The following is a 19233-nucleotide window of genomic DNA, read 5'->3' as shown; positions in this document are numbered from 1 at the left end:
AGAAAAAAGTGTAAGCGGCTATCAAATATTGCCCCATTTGAACAATATATATATATATATATATATATATATATATATATATATATATATATATATATATATATATATATATATATATATATATTCAAAAAATAAAAATCGTAAAAGAAAAATAAAAATCGTAAAAGAAAATGGACATGCAGTCCTGAATAATTATGATTTGATACTGGCCCGGGAGCGATACATACATGCAAATCTTGCTTATATTGCAAAAAGAGGAAAATATTCGAGTTTGGCTGTTTATCAATCGCTGAGAAAACAAGATATGAACCGAATCGAATCGTTACCACAACTGCTCCTATAGAGGTAATAGAATTCAACAAACTGGTATCTACAATCACTCCCAAAACATAAGCCTTCACACAAAGGTGTTGCATCGGAACTCGAGACGAACCAAAACTGAAAATTCATTTTTCCTAATAATAGTCACAAACCAGATGCGGTAGTCGAGCTCAGAGCAGTACCTCTCGATCATATATCCAGCTAAATGGGATTTTCGATGCTTGCTTCGCCCTTCCTTGAGCTCGTTCCTCTAGCCTTCGGATTCTTGGAGGCAACCCACATACATAATCCTGTGCTTTCTGCCCTTCTGCGGAAAGTCCGGTTATACTTGCCACTTTCCATCTGTTGACCAAGTGTTCCAGGATGTCTGCGTAGTCTTTAGCTGTGTAGACACCGAGTCTCTGAGCAACGGCAGAAAAGTGTTCGAAAAGGTTATCATCACGGCCATCATACATCAAGTGGGCCGGCATAGATATCTTCTTCCTCATCATGTCGGCAAAGGCCATCACCGTTCCATCTGGATCGATCTCAAATAGCTTCTCGGTTATCTTGGTGTATGCAGTCTCATGGCGCTTCTCATCTGCAGCAATGGTACCGCATATTTGAGCCAGTTTCATGTCCCCATGCTCCCTCGCAAGTCGGGCAGTGTTTCCATGGGAGATAAAAGTAGCCCTTTCTTGAAAGGACGTATAGATAAATCCAAGGTATGGATTGTTCTCTGTCCTTGGGTCCTGAGAAAGTTGGGAAACACGTGAAAGCATACATTATGTTAATAGCTACAAGAAAAGCGCAGTAAAAGATAAAATTCGCAGTATCCATGGCCAATATGAACCCAAATAATTGGGGGACTATTGGGGAAGACTCACCATTCCTGACCCGATCAGATACTGTATAGTCTTCTCAATCTGTCTCATGTCTACACGTCCACATAGGTAGAGATATTTATTTAGAAGGTCTCCATGCCTATTTTCCTCAGCAGTCCACGCCCTCGTCCAAATTGCCCAGGGAGTTGGGCTCGCACCTGTTTCATCCCGTACACCATCTAAGGTATTAAGCATTGTTTGGTACGTTGGAAGTGCTTCTTCCGTGATCATGTCTCCAATCAGAACAACAAAATAATCATCTGGAAGTTCTTTTGCTCTTTCCCTTAATTCCTTGACCTGATCATGAAATCCATCAGAAACAGGATCGGGCAAGAAATCCTGAGGTTGCCAACACTTCTCTACTGGCTTAAGGTGAACCAGTATATTATTCTCAGCCCAATCTTCCATGGATTTGAAAAGCTCAATCTTTTGAGGTGGCATCGAGTGTGTAACTTGAACATGAACCTCACGTGGCGGATTGAAAGGCTTTTTGACCGTAATCTCCCTGCGAAAAAATCAAACATGCATAAAGAAAACTCTTTTAAAAATGTTCCCACACAGAATTTTCTCTTGTGTCTCAGAAGGACAATCCGATCAAAAATAGAATCTGCGTATCGATCTATTCATGATTTCAAAAGTTTTGCCAAATCAGATTAAGTAAATTCGAATTTACCAATTCTTGGTTGATGATTTACGAAAACATATTCACCTTTTGATGATGACCCACCAGACAATGCAATATACTTTACCTACTTTGTTCTAAAGTCTTGGTTGATGATTTCTCTGGCTTACCATGTTTTGAGGTGCATTGCATGTCATATAAGGAAAACAAATGCTTACAAGGAAAAACATTCAAAGTGAATTAACATTTTGTTTGCTAAAATAGAGCTGCTGATAAACTGTCCAAGCCATAGTTATTAAAAATAAAAAAGGGCACTGATGCTCCAGGCGCGCAGGCTTATTACACTTCGCTTAAAATATACCGTCCTACTCGATGAGCGATTAAAATGCACCTTGAGCCATTTAAGTTCATCAAAAAGCGTACTTTATGCAAAACGTGCACACATTGACATATATCTAGGAAGAGACAATGCCTCACTGTGCCTTGTGCCTTAACACAATTCTTGTGCGCTGTTAACGACTATGGTCCACATCAAACACGCAGTCAAAGTTCGAATATCGGACAGCATAAGTATCAAAACTACAAATGACAAAAAATAAGACACCGATAAATGTTGATTGATCATGTAAATAATAAACATAACCTACAGGTGCACGACTCTCACGCAGGTCGGACACACCAAATATATCTAAAAATCTTCTAGGTTGTGATTGTGTTTGGATTAAAGAATTAATATTTGAGCAACATATTTTTAACATTTTGGTTTTTAAGAAACATATATATATAGTTTAAATTTAAAATCATTTCAATTTTGGTGAAATCAAACTATTTTCATAATCATTGACACGAAGGTTAAAATTATAATAGAAGGGTTAGAAATAAATGCAACTCAACAACATCCAGACAAGTAGCACTGTTGATGTTTGGTTTCGCCCCAATTTTCTGACTCTGCTATTCAAATAATGTCTGAATCCAATCGATGGTAGGGAAATTGGAATACGAGACAGAAGAAACTTTTATTTGAAAGAAAAGGAGAGGCTACAATCGGATAAGAGATTTAGATTATCAAGCAACATTCTCAAGTTAAGTAATATTAAACCAACATTTGCCTTCATGACCATGAAATGTTTGCATGCATAAAAGAAATTCAAAATATTTAAAATTTAAATGGGGAAGGAAGGAAAACTGAGACCCAAAAATGGGGAAGGTTCAAACTCCACATTTCTCAAAACTAAAACAAAAAACCACACACACATAAATGAATTAAAAAACACACAACAAAACTATAAAGAAGATACCGACTTGAGGAAATCTTTTAAATGCATATGGAATCAAATCTTTTGCAGGGGAAGCTAAAATCCAAAAAAAAAAAAGGTTTTCGGAGAAAGTTTACCACGTTCCAATAACCCATGCACAAACTATTACAAATTTATGAGCCATTAATGACTTGTTATAAAGCAGAAACAAGAATCATAAACAAGCTTTCAGAGAATCCAAGAATGGCCCACCTGAGTAGCACGATTTTGATTGAATCCCATGCATCATTTCATCAAAACCCATTAGTAAAAAATTTGTAAAATCAGACGATAAACCCAAACCCAAAAATACCCAGATCAAAAACCGGAAGAAAATCATTGAACTTCAGCTAAAAATCCAATCTTTGCAGGAAAAAGAAACCCCAAAAAACGCGCCAGGAGTAAAACGCATTCACAGAAAGAAAAGAAGAAATACTAAAAAACCAGAAAAAGGGACAAGCTTAATACTTTGAACCAGAGCTAAGAGTGGAAGCCATGAAAAACTTGGGAGATCTGAAGCTGGCAATCGGCGGAAGGGCGGAATAAGGGTACTTTTGAGGGTGGCACTTGATGGCATTCAGCTTCAAAGCCATTTTCGAGGATTTTTGGGTAGCTTTCTTTTTCCTCCACAGAAAAGTGAGAATCGGAGAATGCGAGACAGAGTGAGAGAGAAGGGAAGAGGTGGGACAGGACACGAAAGCTCAACCGAGGAAAGAGAGACATACGGGGGATGCCTTTAGCAATTCATTAGCGGAATTCTCACGTGATCTTCGAATGTGACAAAATCCAACCCACCTAGTTTTAGGACATCTTTACCCTTTCCGTCCATTATCTTTCACAATTTGTTTTAAATTAAAACTTAATTCTGACAAGAAAATTATATATAATATACAAATACATTAAAAATTATTAGCAGATATGATGAAGAATTAATGTATTTTATGTTAGATTGTGTCATATATTATGTTATATATGACAAACTGGAGACGTCTTAAACTTTCTTTGATTAGTTAATCAAGAAAAAGAATAAAAAAATCTTATACTTTTAATCCCTCAATTGTCCAAAGAGTTCCGAAAAATATAAATTTGTATCAAATTCGAACTGTCCAAAGAGTTTCTTGGGTTCCGTCGTTCAAATTTAGAACAAGTATTTTGCCTGCTAGAATATTCTTTAAAAATAACTATTATTATATTAAAAAATTAGGGGGCTGGGCAATATTGTAAATTCCTAAACGTGTATATTTATATTTATTTATTTATTTTGTGAGAGTATTTTATTTGTAGGTAGTTTGAGTTACACGTTAACCCAAAAGAGGGGAGTAATTGCCAACACACAACGTCTAGTTTTAATAAATGGCCACCAAATTCATGAATAACCATTCCACTTGGCACTTGCATGAATGATCAATCCATGGGTATTTATGTAAATTCCGCAGCCTTCTTGGAGGTTAAAACTTTATTCTGACAACAGCCACGTCAGATTCTCAGTTCAAAATCTTAAATTTCTCGAATATTTCTGATAAATCTTTGATAAGTCATTTAATGTGGATGCTCTAAAAAGTTAATAATGTTTTTTTCTAAATTTTCTCATAAAAATATTTAAATTTCAATATGTATATTATATCTTTGATAGTGAAATCATTGAATTCGGACTTTTCTCAGAAAATATTTTTTTTTTCTAATACTTCTCATAAATCTATGATAGCTCATTTTAAAAATAATAGAGGATAAACTGTCAAAATAAATTATTTGAAAGCTGATTTTTTAAAAAAATTGGATGCCTCAATAATAATTATTAAAAAATTATTATTTAATATAATTTCTATTATATTTAATATAATTATTATTACTATTAATATTATTTTTGTAACAACAATAAATATTAATTACAAAAAGACATGATTATTAATCTTACTACTGTATTATAAATATTTTCGTTATTATATTAACAAAAAATATAAAACTACATGTAATAAAATTACAAATGTAAAGGCATTTTTACTATGAACTATTAAAATAATTCTTAGAATATGATATTTTTAGACACATACAAAGCATGCATGTGAGATGGGACATTCTTAACGGGAAAATAAGGAAAAAGGGAGTCACGCTTGAGTTTATTAAGAAAAAGGGAGTGAATATAATTTACTTTTTTATCCTTTGTTTAACATTTTTTTAAAAACTAATTTTTTCATTAGTGTATTTTAATTTTATATATAATAAAATTTATAATTTAATTAAATAAAAAAACTCACTCGATTCAATTTTTCTATCTTTTCCGACTCAATTTTAAATTTTATTTCATTTTTTATCTTCATAAAAAATATTTTTCTTCTTAATTTTTCATCCTCTCATTTTTTGGCTAACAATTAACCACGAACAACAAATTCAAAAAAAAAAAAACCATATATTAAAAAAAAATATTTTGAGATATAAAATTTATTGGATCTCATCAGTGTTCATGACTAAAGAGTGAAAAGATTCACCCTGAATCGTGAAAGCAAAAGATGTATCACGACCCACGGCTTCATGACCCTGAGTCGCGAAGCACAAGGCTTCACGACCCATGGGTCGTGAAGCACTTGTGCTTCACAGTGAAGCACAAGTGCTGCTTCACGACCCAACACTTTGTTGGGTCGTGAAGCAGTGCTTCACAGTGAAGCACAAGTGTGTGCTTCACGTGAAGCACAAGTCTTCATGGGTCGTGAAGCACTTGTGCTTCACAGTGAAGCACAAGTGCTTCACGACCCAACTTTGGGTCGTGAAGCACAAGACCCAGTGTTGTGGGCTTCACGACCCAGGGTCGTGAGTTCACGACCCCGAGAGTCGTGACGTGAAGATTTCACGATACATGGCTCGTGACACGATCCATTAATTTTAAATTTTTATAATTAATAATCTTTGTTTTGTTTTAAATTTATATAACTAATAATCTTTTTGTTTCTTATATGTTTACTTTCCTGCTAAATTTGGAAGAAATCAATTTTTTGAATGTAAGTTAATTTAGGATCAAGATACGTTGAGATCTGTAAGAAGCTTGTGTCATTTTTAAATGAGAAAGAGATAGAATATTTGGTGTAGTACACTCAATTTGGTAATTTAATTTTATGTGCTAAGATTATAACAATTTCAATCAAAACTGACCCGAGACACAAAATTGGGTCGAGATTATACTCGACCCACGCGACCCACCAAAGTAGGGTCGCGTGGGTCGAGATTATATATATATATATATAAATATATATAATCTCGACCCACGCGACCCACCCCACCAAAGTTGGGTCGCGTGGGTAGAGATGGGTATATATATATATATATATATATATATAAATTTGCTAAAAATTTTAGTATAATTATAAAATTTGTTAATGTTTACATACAATAAACATTAATTTAATTTCATATGCTTTGACATACATTCATTACATTAAAGTGAATATGTAATGAAATTTGTTATGATTATTTTTAGTTTTATTATTATAAAATTTGTTAAGAATTTTAGTAGAATTATAAAATTTGTTAATGTTTATATACAATAAACATTAATTTCATTATTCATATGCTTCGATATACATTCATTAAAGTGAATATGTAATGAAATTTGTTATGAATTTTTTTAGTTCTATTATTATAAAATTTGTTATGAATTTTAGTGGAATTATAAAATTTGTTAAGATTTTTAGTCGAGTATAAATTCAACCCACATTGTTAAAATAAGAGATACATTCTTCTACTTGTTATTAATTTTTTAACTAACATACTTAAATTAACATATAAATAATGTTTACACAAATAAATTTTTTTATACATATTTACATTCTAATCATATATAAAGTGAATTATATATTATAAAATGATCAAAACTCAAAAATATTAAAAATTTCTACCCACTCGACCCATCTCGACCCAAACTCGACCCAAACCCTAAATCCTAAACAAAACCCTAAACCAAACCTCTAACATTATCACTCGACCAACTCTTTTTATTTTTTTATTTAAAAAACGTAAAAAATAAAAAAAAATTAAAAGAAAGGGTCGAGCACTCTTCATTTTTTTATTTAAAAAAAATTGAAAAATTAGAAGTACTCTTCATTTTTTTTATTTTTTTTTTAAAAATTTATTTAAAAAAATAGAAGTAGAAGAGTGGGTCGCGTGGGTCGTGCTCTTCGCGACCCACTCTTCCATTTTTTTATTTTTTTAAAAGAAATATAATAAATTAGAAGTAGAAGAGTGGCCCACTTTTCATTTTTTTTAACGAGCTAATTAATGATCTTATCTAACTAACCTATTCAACTCCCTTTTCTCGATTTAAAAAAGTCAAAATCCCTTTTATTTAATTAAATTTTAAATGAATCGTATATTTTTTATTGACCCCATTCTTAACGTACTCAAATTGCAGCCAGCAGCACAGCACAAGCTTGAAACTCTGGTGAGAATTTCAATCATATGAATCATCTACATTAATCAAACCAATAAACTCCTTCAGTTTTTTCCTCTCATTATTTTACATTAGTAAAGCTGCAACCAACATATAAATCATTCTTACATCCAACAAAGTGTAAAAAGAATCTCAGAAAACTCAAAACAAAGGTTAAAGAACAATCAGGATACAGCAGAAATCAAGATCACACAAATCTGTTAAAGGGCTTTCGTCCCACTGTAGCTGGCATAGAAACAGTTGAATCCACGCTTACGGCGTCTCCTAACAAATGCGGAGACTGGTGTTTTTCCGCACCCTTTTGAGAAGAAGCATCATTGTTAAGCCCTTTATTCCACTTGAAAGAGCCAATGTTCGGTGTCAAAGGAAAAGAAAACCGTCTCTTGAAGTCGTTGCCTGGAGTCCCAGGAATTGATCTATCCTTGGGATTGCTATTTGCTCTCACTTTTGCCTTTGCCGATACTGTAGGTGTCATGTAATTCGGAACAGAAAAAGGAGGGCAACTGATCAAGCTATCATCGTCTTTTAATGGGATGTCAAAAGCAGAAGTAGCTGCGCTTAATCGTGGTTTAGAGTACTTGATACCCAATGCCTGTGGAGGTGTTCGACCTGGTGTCTGAAACTGTTTCCCTCTAGGGGGGATTGCAGATCTTGATGACCTTGGTGTGAGATTTTCTTGATAGTTTCTAGCAAGAAGTTGAGGGCTCGCTCTGTAATCAGAAGTAGGCCATGGTGGGGTAAAAGAAAAGTTTTTCGGAGTTGCTTGGTTCTGAGAATTGCTCGATTCGGGGAGCTGCCGATCTAACCAGTTCCACCACCAGGGATATCCGTTTGATCGGATGTCCAGATGACTTTGAACTGATTTTGGATTAGATTTCCACAACTGTAAATAAGGAGATTTTATGATGAATGATAAAATGAGTAAATATAGTTGCAATTTCGTTTCAACGTATTCATAAAACATGGAGTGGCCAGTTTATAACACGTGGTCTGGCTGTATGAAACTATTCTATGGTATATGCAGTACACCTATCCGTTTTAATATAGTGAATCTATGCCCGTAGCCACGTTTTATCAAGTTAGGTTGTGTATTTTGAAGAAGATTCATGTCTGAAGAGCCATAGAGAATCAATCTCAAATATCACGAGGAGAATTAAAAGCATGGTTTAGCATAAATTAGACTGACTATATGCAGCCAAGCCAAACCTACACTGTTAAATATATTTACCATCTCCGAGTTATTTAAGCAACCTTTTCTTCCACGCCGTTTTTTTGTGCCACAACAATGCGCTAATGGGATATATTCTTCCCAGCCACACCAAAAAGAGGGGAAAAAAGAAAACTGAAATGTTTCTTTTCAGCGCTCACACTCATGAAAGACACCAAGGTCCAAGTATGCCAGAAAACTGGCTCAGGACAGATAACCGTAAATAGGGCCAAGTAAAGAAGTTTGACCATACCTGGTTAGAATATGCATAGGCCATGGCCCTCTCTCTTTTCATGACTGCCTCCACTTTTCTCTGTGACCTGGCTTCGACTTCCTTTTTAGTTAACACACTATCATTCCAATCTTCATTCTGGCCACTCTCAAACTAAAATAACACAAATATCATCTTTCAGATTATAGAAACATTGATGCTACAGTCAATTAGAGCAGATGATGGCAAGTGTTTCAAGAATTTGAGAAGATACTGGCTGAACAAACAGATTGTACAACAAAACTTACTTCTTGATTCAAGGTCCATTTGCTTAGGGTACTTTCCGCTTCCTTGTTGTTCCTATAAGCTTGGAGCTGGAGTGCCTGGTTTTCCAACATTTGGATCCTTCGTGAATGAATTTGTGTTTGAACCCTAACCAAAAGTTGCATTTGTTTCATAGCATTCATCGTCTGTCTCTTCACATTCTGGCCTCTCACCACCCCCTGAAGCCTCACTAAACCTTTCAAAGCTCTAAAACTCCTCCTTGCCTTTAAAATTTAAAAATATCACAATACATCAACCACAAAATATGCTTAAGAATCAAGATACGAAAGGTGTGAGTATCGTGAAAACAACATATACAATAATGCAGCCTCAACTCTAGAAACAATTAAGTGCAACCGAAGTAAATTTTAGTTGCATATAAAGTTTAATGAACATGATCCCATTGTCTATTCTTGGATCAATGTCCACAAAAAACATAGGTTTGTCAAAGTCAAAATACTTTAAATATAATGCTCCATATGACTACTTACAAAAAATCCATGAATACAGATGAGTAATGGTTGGATCACACAAATGTTTTTTTAAACACTCTACACAGGTATTGGGTCATAAGATTACCAGGTATCCTCTATATGCTGCCTGGATCTTAGTGGCTGCAAGATGCTTGTCTCTTGAAGTTGGTTCCGGCCTCCGCACATGGCTAATTTCTTTCCGGCTTTGAGTTACCTTGGGAGGAGGAGCCTTTGAAGAAGTAGCCCTCGAAGTAACAGCTCTTGTCGGTGCGAGCTTGGGAGAATCAGCCCTTGGCGATTGAACCTTTGGAGACGAGACCCTTGGAGAAAAAACTCGTGGAGGGCTAGTTTTAGGGGACAAGGCTCGATGAGAATTAGTTCGAGGAGAAAGGATCCTAGGTGAATTTGTCCTTCCAGGTACAATGGGTGGAGGCTTTGGCTGTTCAGAAGATGTAGGATGCCTAATGAACAACTGATCCGCTTCCCCTAATATTTTCTCAATACTACTCGGCTCTCTGAATAAAGGGATGAATGATTTTGTCTCGCCATGCCTTAGAATGCCTTTGCCTTTCTTTTTTTCCTTGGTGCTTTTCTTATCTAATCCCTGGACAAATGTACAAGCTCCATAACTGAGAGTGGTAAAAGTTTCTAATTATATCGGTTATGATAATTATTGAACCAAACACTAAGGCAGCTGAAATCCCAAACAAAAAGCCACTATGGAGTATAGTACAACAAGACTAATATTGAAGGTGGAGTATGATAAGATTTTGAAACTTAACTTCGCTTAGAAAAATAAATTATAGCATGAGACTGAATAATATAAATTACACGTAATTTCTATTCGGATGGGAGATCGGCATAAATTTGACTACAAGAAAGAATGAAACAAATAGCTATCAGACTTCCGAGGAGATAAATAAGTTGAGGGCTAAACAGAACCAGGGTGGCAGATTACCAGTGTTACTATCCATGGAGTAGGGATAAACAAAAAATTATCAGAAGCTGTGCCCATAAATACAATATTAGCAAGGGAGGTCCTAATTAGACCGTATAATATGAAAGCTTAACATGATTAAACACTTCATTTTTTCTACAGCTCGGTAAGAATTACTAACAGCAGACTGGATTCAGGACCCCAAGGACAGACTTTCAAATTTCTTATTGATCATTACCATAATGTTGGAAGGGGTACAAAAATAAAATGCCAAGTTAAATTGGAAAGTTTTGCTTGACAACCTATAAATTTGTGACCGAGTGGCAACCTCGACATAAATGGAAGGATACAAGCTAGTTATGGGTAATTATTTCTGTCTTTTGCATTTATAACTAATTTCGGCCCCTTAATGGCCAAGAATCACATGGACTCGATCATGATCTTTTCGTTATAAAACAGTCACATTCAATTCAGGGGCGAACTCAGTATTTGTGTCGAGATGGTGGTTTTTTAAGGTCGAAGCAAATATTTTACACACAAAATTCTAAAATTATTTTATTCGAGGGGCCGCGATTGTTGCATCCTGATAGGATCCAACCTCAACAATCATTGAAGTTGTTAGAATATCTTACATCAGTTAGCTTCTCCTTTGAATTATGTGAGAAAACCCTTTTGATGGCTGAAAACCAGCTTCCCTTCTTTCCCATGCTCTCAGCATTACTCTTTCCTCCTGAGGAAAAACAGAACGGCCGGCCAAAATGTTTAGCCAAATTCCATGTATTCAAAATTCAAATATTTTATGTGTACGGCATATTTGCACTGTCGGTATTTAATCCTCTACCAACCATGTATAGTTTAAAAAAGGACTTTCAAAACTTCCCAACCTCTTTTTTCAACATGTCGGGTAACTAGGAACTAAAATTTCATTAGATTTGAAATGAAAACTTCAAGAACTGAAAAGGGTGAAGGGGGGATTATATTTCTTGCTAAATCCGTGCTAAGTGACCCGAGATCCGTGATTTTCAAATAAATAAATAAAGGAAAAATGTGGCAAAAACTTGAAAAATTACGTACCAAAATTTCATATGTATCAGGTATAATTTTCTTTAAAAAATATGCTCAAAACTTCCATATATTATGACAGAACTGTGCAGCTGACGAATTCTCCTAAAAAAGTAGATGGAAAAATTTATAATTTACAAACAATAGTTAATCTTCTGGATTGAGCTTATGACACAAGCACCGAGAAAACAAAAATAAAAAAAGATGGAGCTTTTAAAGATCAAAGATTAACCTCCGTGATACTTAAAACCTGAGATAAATAAAAAAAAAAAACAAAAACAAATGGACAAAAATTTCAAGCACTCAACCCCACAGCCACCCCCACTTAGAGACGGAATTCACCAAAATCACACTGATCTGCAAGCACAAACACTTGAAAGTTTTCACAAACTCGGTAAAAGAAAGAAGAAAAACCCAGTAATCTAAATCCCAAAATAAGTAGGAAAAAAAATAAAATTTTGCTCAGAGGAAAAAAAACACGCTAATCCCAAGAAATCATGTGCGTAAAACTCCCAAAAATAATAATTAATTACCTTAACTCTATGTCTGCAACTTTCAGGAGGAGCCTTCAAGAAAGCTGCACCAAGAAAACTATGTCGCCACCCTCCCTCTCCCTTTCTCTCTCCGCCTATACATACACACACAAACCTGGAAGCATGGACACAAGACTCTCTCTCTCTATAGCCCACTAGCCAGACTCTTTCCAAGCGTACGATTTTCACAAAACTCCTCTTTTTCTAAGGCCCTGTTTGGTTGAGAATTGGCCAACCCTCAACAAACTCTCTGTGTGTCCCAGTGCGTGCTTTTGCTGTTCAACTTTGAATCATATTCTTGCTTGCAAAAGATTGCAACTTTATTTACTTTTCCCCTACCCACCTTCAACCTTTTGCCTTTCCACAACTTCTCCTCTTTTTACATCAATTAAATGTAAATTATGGAAATTAGATTACATTAAAAAAAAAAAAAAACTTGCAATGCCAATCACTGTTAGTCAGGTACGCCTATATTATTACAATGCATGCTACAAAAGCCTGTGTTGTCAGATAAATCATTCAGTCCTTTTTTAAAACAAAAAAAAACATAGTTTTAATTATTTTTGGAATAGAATAAATATAGATTTGAGTGAAATTTGAATATTATTTTACTCAATCATGATGATGACTAATGATGATAGACATTTAAATTATTAATTTCCGGATGATGGAACGCAGTAGGTGGGCAATTCTTGCACTCAATGGCTTTTGGAGTATTAATCCAACTAACTTTGCTTAAATGGAAGACTATCATTATTAAACAAATGTTTATGTTTGGTTCATCTTTCTTTATTATTATTATTATTATTATTATCTTAAGCATCATTATCATTAATAATTTGTGATCAAGAACCGAATCAGGTAAGATCCATGTTAATTATTTGTGGGCCTATAGTAATCGTAAAGGCTGAGACAGCCCAAAAAACAATTGATCATAAATTTTATAAGTCGATTTGGACTGTGAGTATTTATTTAGAGAGTTTAATTTTTAAAAAATGTTTTTAAATAATGACGTGTGTTTATATTTTTTTTAGTTTTATAATTATTTTTTCGAATTAAATCGATACACTAAAGATAATATAAAAAATCAAACAAATACACAATATTAAAAATAATTTTATTATAATTAAATATGTACAAAATGATTACTATGAAAATATCTCGTCATACAGTTTTAAAGTCATGAATACTAATTGAGTTTGTATAATCATGTTGTTTTGTTTTTGTATTGATAATATAGTTAATCTTTTCAAAAATTATTGTAATATAGTTGATTGGAGAAATTTTTTGACGAACTTTAACTTTGAGAACTGCGTACTGTTGTAATTAAGATAGTTAATAAGATTTTTACAGGTAATACGAGCATTTGGAAACATTCATCTATTTTCTTAAGATAATTCACTATATCAATTGCATATTTTATTCTCTTATTAACGAGCGCTTCTTCAATAATATCAACTTCGAAAATACACTGTTCACGGGTTCCGATGATAATCACAGTGAGTGAAACATACTCAAAGTGTGTGCGTCAATTTTTTTTAAAGCCAAGTCTTAAAACGCCCCTGTTGGCGACAATTGATGAATGGCCGTTTGGATATTAAATAATACCATCTTCTTTTCGGATTATTTCACCCTACCCTTACAGGCACTGCCTGCAAGGGTAGATCCAAAGACCAGAATTTTTTCTGGCCTAATTTTTTATTTTTTTAATTTTTTTTTCCCCATGATGGGATTATCTCAACCTTTGATCCTGGGTGTGGACACTGCCCCCACACCCAGGATCGAATCTTCCCTTTTTTTCCGGTAGATTTATTTAAATTTCCTAATTTATCAGCAATTAATTTAGTTGGTAAATTAATGTGTCTGTGTTTTGGTTGTCATTTAATAATCCTAGACCAGTTTAAATCCAAGGCAGTGAAATGGACAGTCGGGAAACAAAGAAATATACCATAATTTGAGATCCAACGACCGTGTAATATCAAGAATCAGAGAAATGGATTGTGTCTATGTACGAACAATGGAAATGAATTCAGATTTTTTTAAAAAAATCTAAATTTATGTCCCTTGCATGCATAATATATGTGATCGACATCCACTTTAATATAGAATAATAGTATGATTTAGTAAAGGATTTTTTCGAAAAGAATATGATTCAATACCACCCCTTGGTAGATGAGCAGGTGACGAAATAATCATGAATTTGGTTTCTTTTTCCGATACTTATCTTGAGTTTGTCTAATGCGATTTATCCAACTGAGATAATTGTGAGTTGCCATGTTAAGACTGAAAATCTACCCAATTTGCACACAAAAGATGACTGTAGTAAAATTCTCAGTCACTTGAAAAGAAAAGAAGAAAATGATTTAATACCAATCAAATGTATAAAATTTTGAAGAACGCTCTAAAATTGAATCTTGAAAATGAAACACTCTAAAACTTCTTACCTTGAAGAAATTAAATTGTAAGTGTGACAAAGTCCGGCTTTTATAATAAATTTCATTACAAATATTTTTTTATATATATTCACTATATTATTAAATTTGAGTAGGTTATACTAACTAACTTTGATATATGACAAAGTTTTGTACAGTTTTGTCTTTCGTAATATCTGTTAATTAACATTGTTGATGTGAGTTTATTAGTAAATTGTGTACATCTTTCTATTTTTTTTCTATTTTTCTCCTACTTATCTTTAATTTATTTAAAAGTTTAAACTAACTCAATACATTTATATAATCACATATATATATATATATATATATATATATATATATATATATATATATCATATTATAATAAAATAATAAATATTTTTTACACAAAAATTATCAAAGCCGAATTGTGTGCCACAAAACACTAAGTATCTATACTATCTTATTAAGTTTGAGACACTCAGAGTAACTAATTATGATGTCATTTTTTGTTTTAATAATTATATATATTAATAAAATGTTAAAATTTTAATGTAGGTTATAGGTTCAATATTTATTGAGGTCATTTTTTTATTCATTTAATTTTCAATTTATTTTTTATTTATATATCAAAATTCCCGCGTAGTCCTTCATTGTTTCTTATAATTATATTTTGATCCTAATTTAAATATAAATCAAATTAATTATAAAAAATATTATATAAACACACAACGAGTTTGTCGATATAATGAGCCCGTTTGGTATAAGAATCTACAATTAAAAAAGTGTTTTTTTTTAAAAAAAGTGCTTTTTTAATTTTTAACTTGTTTGGGTGGGCTTCTAGTGCTTAAAAAAGCACTTATTTAAGTTGAAATTAGAGCTTTTTTAAAAGTCCTATTTTAGAGCTTTTTTCACTAGCTTTTTTAATAACATTAAAGAAGCACTTTAATGATATGTATCCAAACACATTTATTAATTTAAAAAGTGCTTTTTATCTATTCATCCAAACACAATATTAACATAACTTTTACTTAAAAAATCACTTTTAAAAGCCAACTTAAAAAAACACTTTTTTAATCAAAAAACTTTTGATACCAAACGGGCTCAATATCATATATAAATAACTTTTCTTTAGTATTAACCGTATAAACCTACATTATCAGTGTTTTTGAAATCAACGGTACATAGTACGGATTGCTCTCCATCGGAAGACAATGGAGAAGGGGAATCGTGAGAGGAGAAGTCCTCTCCAAGATCTCAATGTACCAATTCCGATTAATACCAAGAAATGCTTAAACCTCTCTTCTTCAAGAATCAAAAGGCCCGATTTTTCGGGCAAATCAGCGAGAAATACACCCAATGATTCAGCTCTTCCATCAAAGGCGGCGATGCCCAGAAAATCTATTTTGCAAAAATCCAAGAAAAACCAGCCTCCTCGCCTCACTGAGTTGGGATCTGGGAGAAAATGTGCAAAACCCGTCTCCAAAAGTGGCCAAAGATCAAAGCTTTCTGCTGTTGAGGTGAATTCCGGGCATAATTTGAAGAAAAAGACTAAAGAATTTCAGGCAAAAATGAAGAATTCGCAAGAGACTTGCTCAGGTAATACACCCATGAAACCACTGGAAAAACCTAATTTTTATGTACATTTTAGCTGATGGGTCTGCTTTATATTTTCTAGAATTCGACGAAAAAACAAATGGGCTGCTCGGGGATTCATTTTCACGAACAGTTGATCATCTTGGAGCTCCTACTGTGAAAACACCTCCTGTTGAGGCCTCAGTCTCTCCAGACATCCAATGTCCTTCCGACCACAAGAATATTGTTTCCCAGTCTACAGAACTACCTGTTTGTTACGGCGCCGGGCACCTTCTATCGGGTGTCACTGATAAGAGAAAGTGCAGGCGTAGAGGCAGTCTTAGAGGTTGTGAAAAGTTGAATCTCTTTCAGGGTGAATGGAATGAGGCCAATGATCTACACGATTCTTTAATTCCTCCGCTTGCGGAGGGTTCAGTAACTTGGCATGACGATCAGGGAAATTATTCAAGAATCAGTTTAGACCAATCTACAATCCGAAATGATAATGCTTCAGCCGCACTTGATTTGTCATCTTCACCTTCTGCATTGTGTGGAAATGCAACAGATTCAGTTTGGGATGATGTTATTAGCTGCAGTGTTGGTGTTAGTATGGGTAGCTTGGTGAATGTTAAGAAAACTGGGATCGTTACACATTCTCCTGCTCAATTTCTGGAGTTTTCGGGGCCTTGGAATAATGAAGTGGATGAGTCATTGTTGGCTGTTTCTCCGATTTCTTCTTCTTGCGGCAAAGCTATTATTGAGGATGATTCGGAATTTTTTATGAATTCTTTAAGCAGTGCAAAAGTCATTCAGACTCCAAACTCGGGTTCAGTCTCTGAGTTGTGTGTTGGAAGGTCAAATGTGGAGGTTGATCGAAGAAATTTTTTTCAGTCTAAAAATGATTCGATATCAAAAGTTATTTCCCAAGAAAATGTTGATTTTGTTTCTTCTTGGATTTCTGACTCTACAATAGAGAATTTGTCTCTATCCCGGATGAGGATATCATGGAGAGATGTAATATATGGTAGCAGAAATCTCGAGCTCGATGAATTTGATTGCTGCCGTGTTTCGTCGGATGAAGAGATTGACGGTGATGAGATCTATGATCAACAGCTAACAACTAGCACACACGCTAAACTCGTGGATGATAAAGAAAATGACCTCCAAGCTAACAATGATATAAAAGGATCTTATTCGAGGATTGCATCTGGCACAAATGAAGGAACCAATATAGGGAATGATGGTGATCTATCTCCTCCTGTGGTTCTTGATTATGAACCCTCCGTTTCTGCTAGAGGCAAGGAAAAGTTGGCCCCACGTAGGACTAATACATGTGCAGAATCCATATGCACCAGCGGGGGTGGTCAGTTACTTACTTCCGGCGATTCAGATTGGTCCTACTTCCCTGATATTACTTGTTTAAGATCAAATAGTTACAAATAGAAGTAAGTTGTTTGACTTCTTTCTGAAATTTAATTTTACAGTTATCGCTATAGACTGCAAAAGTTAGTATAAAAGAGACCAATTGTTTTCAGTACTTGTTTGCAAGTTTAAAGCAAGATATAGGTCACACACTAGTTTGGTTTTATTTTTATTATGCATAAATAAGACTATAGTAAGATTAAAAGGCGAAGGGGTGCAAACATATCCAGTTGGATGTTGCCATTTTTAGTTGCAAATTCCATTGTCTCTGATTTCACGTCTATGTGCTAATTAAAAGAGCAGTATGTGGTCGCGAATAGAGTAGAGTAGAAGGTCGATGGTAATATTGGCGGTTGTTTTTTCCACCTTTGGAACTTTTCAAGGTTTGGTTTGCAAGTAAAAACAATTTATCTCCTCGTTTAGCATGGCGACGTACGAATGGGGATCATCGTGGGTTGTTGAGGTGTCATCCAAATCAACTGATAAACTAGTAACGAATTCCGTTCTGGGTCTTATAGAGCCAAAATGAGAAACAACTGGGTCTTATGTAGTGTATCAGTGAGTCGATGTTCCTGAAAAAGGGTAATTTAAACTCAGTGGAAATACTTATTATCGGGACATGTATATTGTTGGATTATGTTGATTGGGTTTGTAACATGTCCCAGATTACATCAATACTTGGATTGGATTAGAGTTACATGGATAAGTGAGAATCATTATCTGATTGAGATGAAATACATTACAAATCTCGTGTATATTTCTCCTTTAGTTTCTCTCCCTAAAACAAAATATACAGATTTTCTCAATGTGTGCGACCAACTTGTGGAACACCCGTTTAGTATAAGTGAGAATCATTATCTGATTGAGATGAAATACATTACTTATAAAAAAATACAAATCTCGTTTATATTTCTCCTTCAGTTTCTCTCCCTAAAACACAAAATACAGATTCTCTCAATCTGTGCAACTTGTGGAACACCCGTATAGTATTCCATCGCACAAAATGAGGCGCACGCTTAAGTTCAGAAGAGGATTACATATTCTGTTGCAACGGACATCGAATTTGCCATTTTGTGCTTAGGTTCCAGTATTCAGACTAGACAAATGTGAATGTAGTCTGGAATTCTAACAAAAAATGAAAATTAAATATCTTTTTCTTCCTAGTTGCACCAATAGTTTTGTAAAACGCACTTCAAATTTAAATATTATTGCTGCTGCTCACAACTTTAAAACAGACAAAAAAACAATTGATCTTATATCATAGATGGGTATCTTTCTTGTAACATCAGGACAAGACATGCTGAATCTCAATGTAGTTAACTTCAATGTCATGAATAAAGACAACGGACAGCCATATACAGCTCTGGCAATTGATCAATTTGAAAAATACTGTTTCAAAAACATCCAATGAATCAATAAAACCGGGATCAGGAGTGCACCATATATAAGTCATACAGTTGGCCATATATGATCTGATCAGATCAGTTAAAACAAGTGGGCATGCATCGCTACTGTGTTATTCTGTGTCTAAAACTTATC

At 34.1% G+C, this 19233-nt stretch overlaps 4 protein-coding genes across 6 annotated transcripts in view; 1 reads left to right on the top strand and 3 right to left on the bottom strand.

The window, feature by feature from the left end:
- Nucleotides 1–19233, bottom strand: part of LOC140811745 (uncharacterized) — an 81699-nt gene that overhangs the window by 4650 nt on the left and 57816 nt on the right. The window lies entirely within an intron of this gene.
- On the bottom strand, nt 164–3825 carry LOC140811938 (stearoyl-[acyl-carrier-protein] 9-desaturase, chloroplastic). Its single transcript, XM_073170066.1, has 3 exons — nt 3570–3825; nt 1188–1689; nt 164–1052 (listed from the first exon to the last, which is right to left on the bottom strand). The coding sequence occupies exons 1-3, from the start codon at nt 3692–3694 to the stop codon at nt 492–494; spliced, it is 1188 nt and encodes a 395-aa protein (XP_073026167.1). The 5' UTR covers nt 3695–3825; the 3' UTR covers nt 164–491.
- LOC140811580 (protein IQ-DOMAIN 13-like) lies at nt 7534–12625 on the bottom strand. Of its 3 annotated transcripts, none has more exons than XM_073169546.1 (7): nt 12287–12625; nt 11766–11858; nt 11324–11421; nt 9861–10358; nt 9266–9505; nt 9000–9131; nt 7534–8422 (listed from the first exon to the last, which is right to left on the bottom strand). In XM_073169546.1, the coding sequence occupies exons 3-7, from the start codon at nt 11396–11398 to the stop codon at nt 7727–7729; spliced, it is 1641 nt and encodes a 546-aa protein (XP_073025647.1). In that variant the 5' UTR covers nt 11399–11421; nt 11766–11858; nt 12287–12625; the 3' UTR covers nt 7534–7726. The 3 variants fall into 3 exon arrangements, with proteins under 3 accessions (XP_073025647.1, XP_073025645.1, XP_073025644.1); XM_073169544.1 differs by having other exon boundaries at nt 11324–11424; nt 11780–11858; XM_073169543.1 differs by lacking the exon at nt 11766–11858 and having other exon boundaries at nt 12287–12624.
- Nucleotides 15861–18859, top strand: LOC140812121 (uncharacterized). Its single transcript, XM_073170322.1, has 2 exons — nt 15861–16296; nt 16376–18859. The coding sequence occupies exons 1-2, from the start codon at nt 15912–15914 to the stop codon at nt 17713–17715; spliced, it is 1725 nt and encodes a 574-aa protein (XP_073026423.1). The 5' UTR covers nt 15861–15911; the 3' UTR covers nt 17716–18859.

This window comes from Primulina eburnea, chromosome 14, assembly GCF_022965805.1.
Source record: "Primulina eburnea isolate SZY01 chromosome 14, ASM2296580v1, whole genome shotgun sequence".
Lineage (NCBI taxonomy): Eukaryota > Viridiplantae > Streptophyta > Magnoliopsida > Lamiales > Gesneriaceae > Primulina > Primulina eburnea.
Note: the sequence above shows the minus strand (reverse complement) of the source record. Positions and strands in the feature narration are given on the sequence as shown.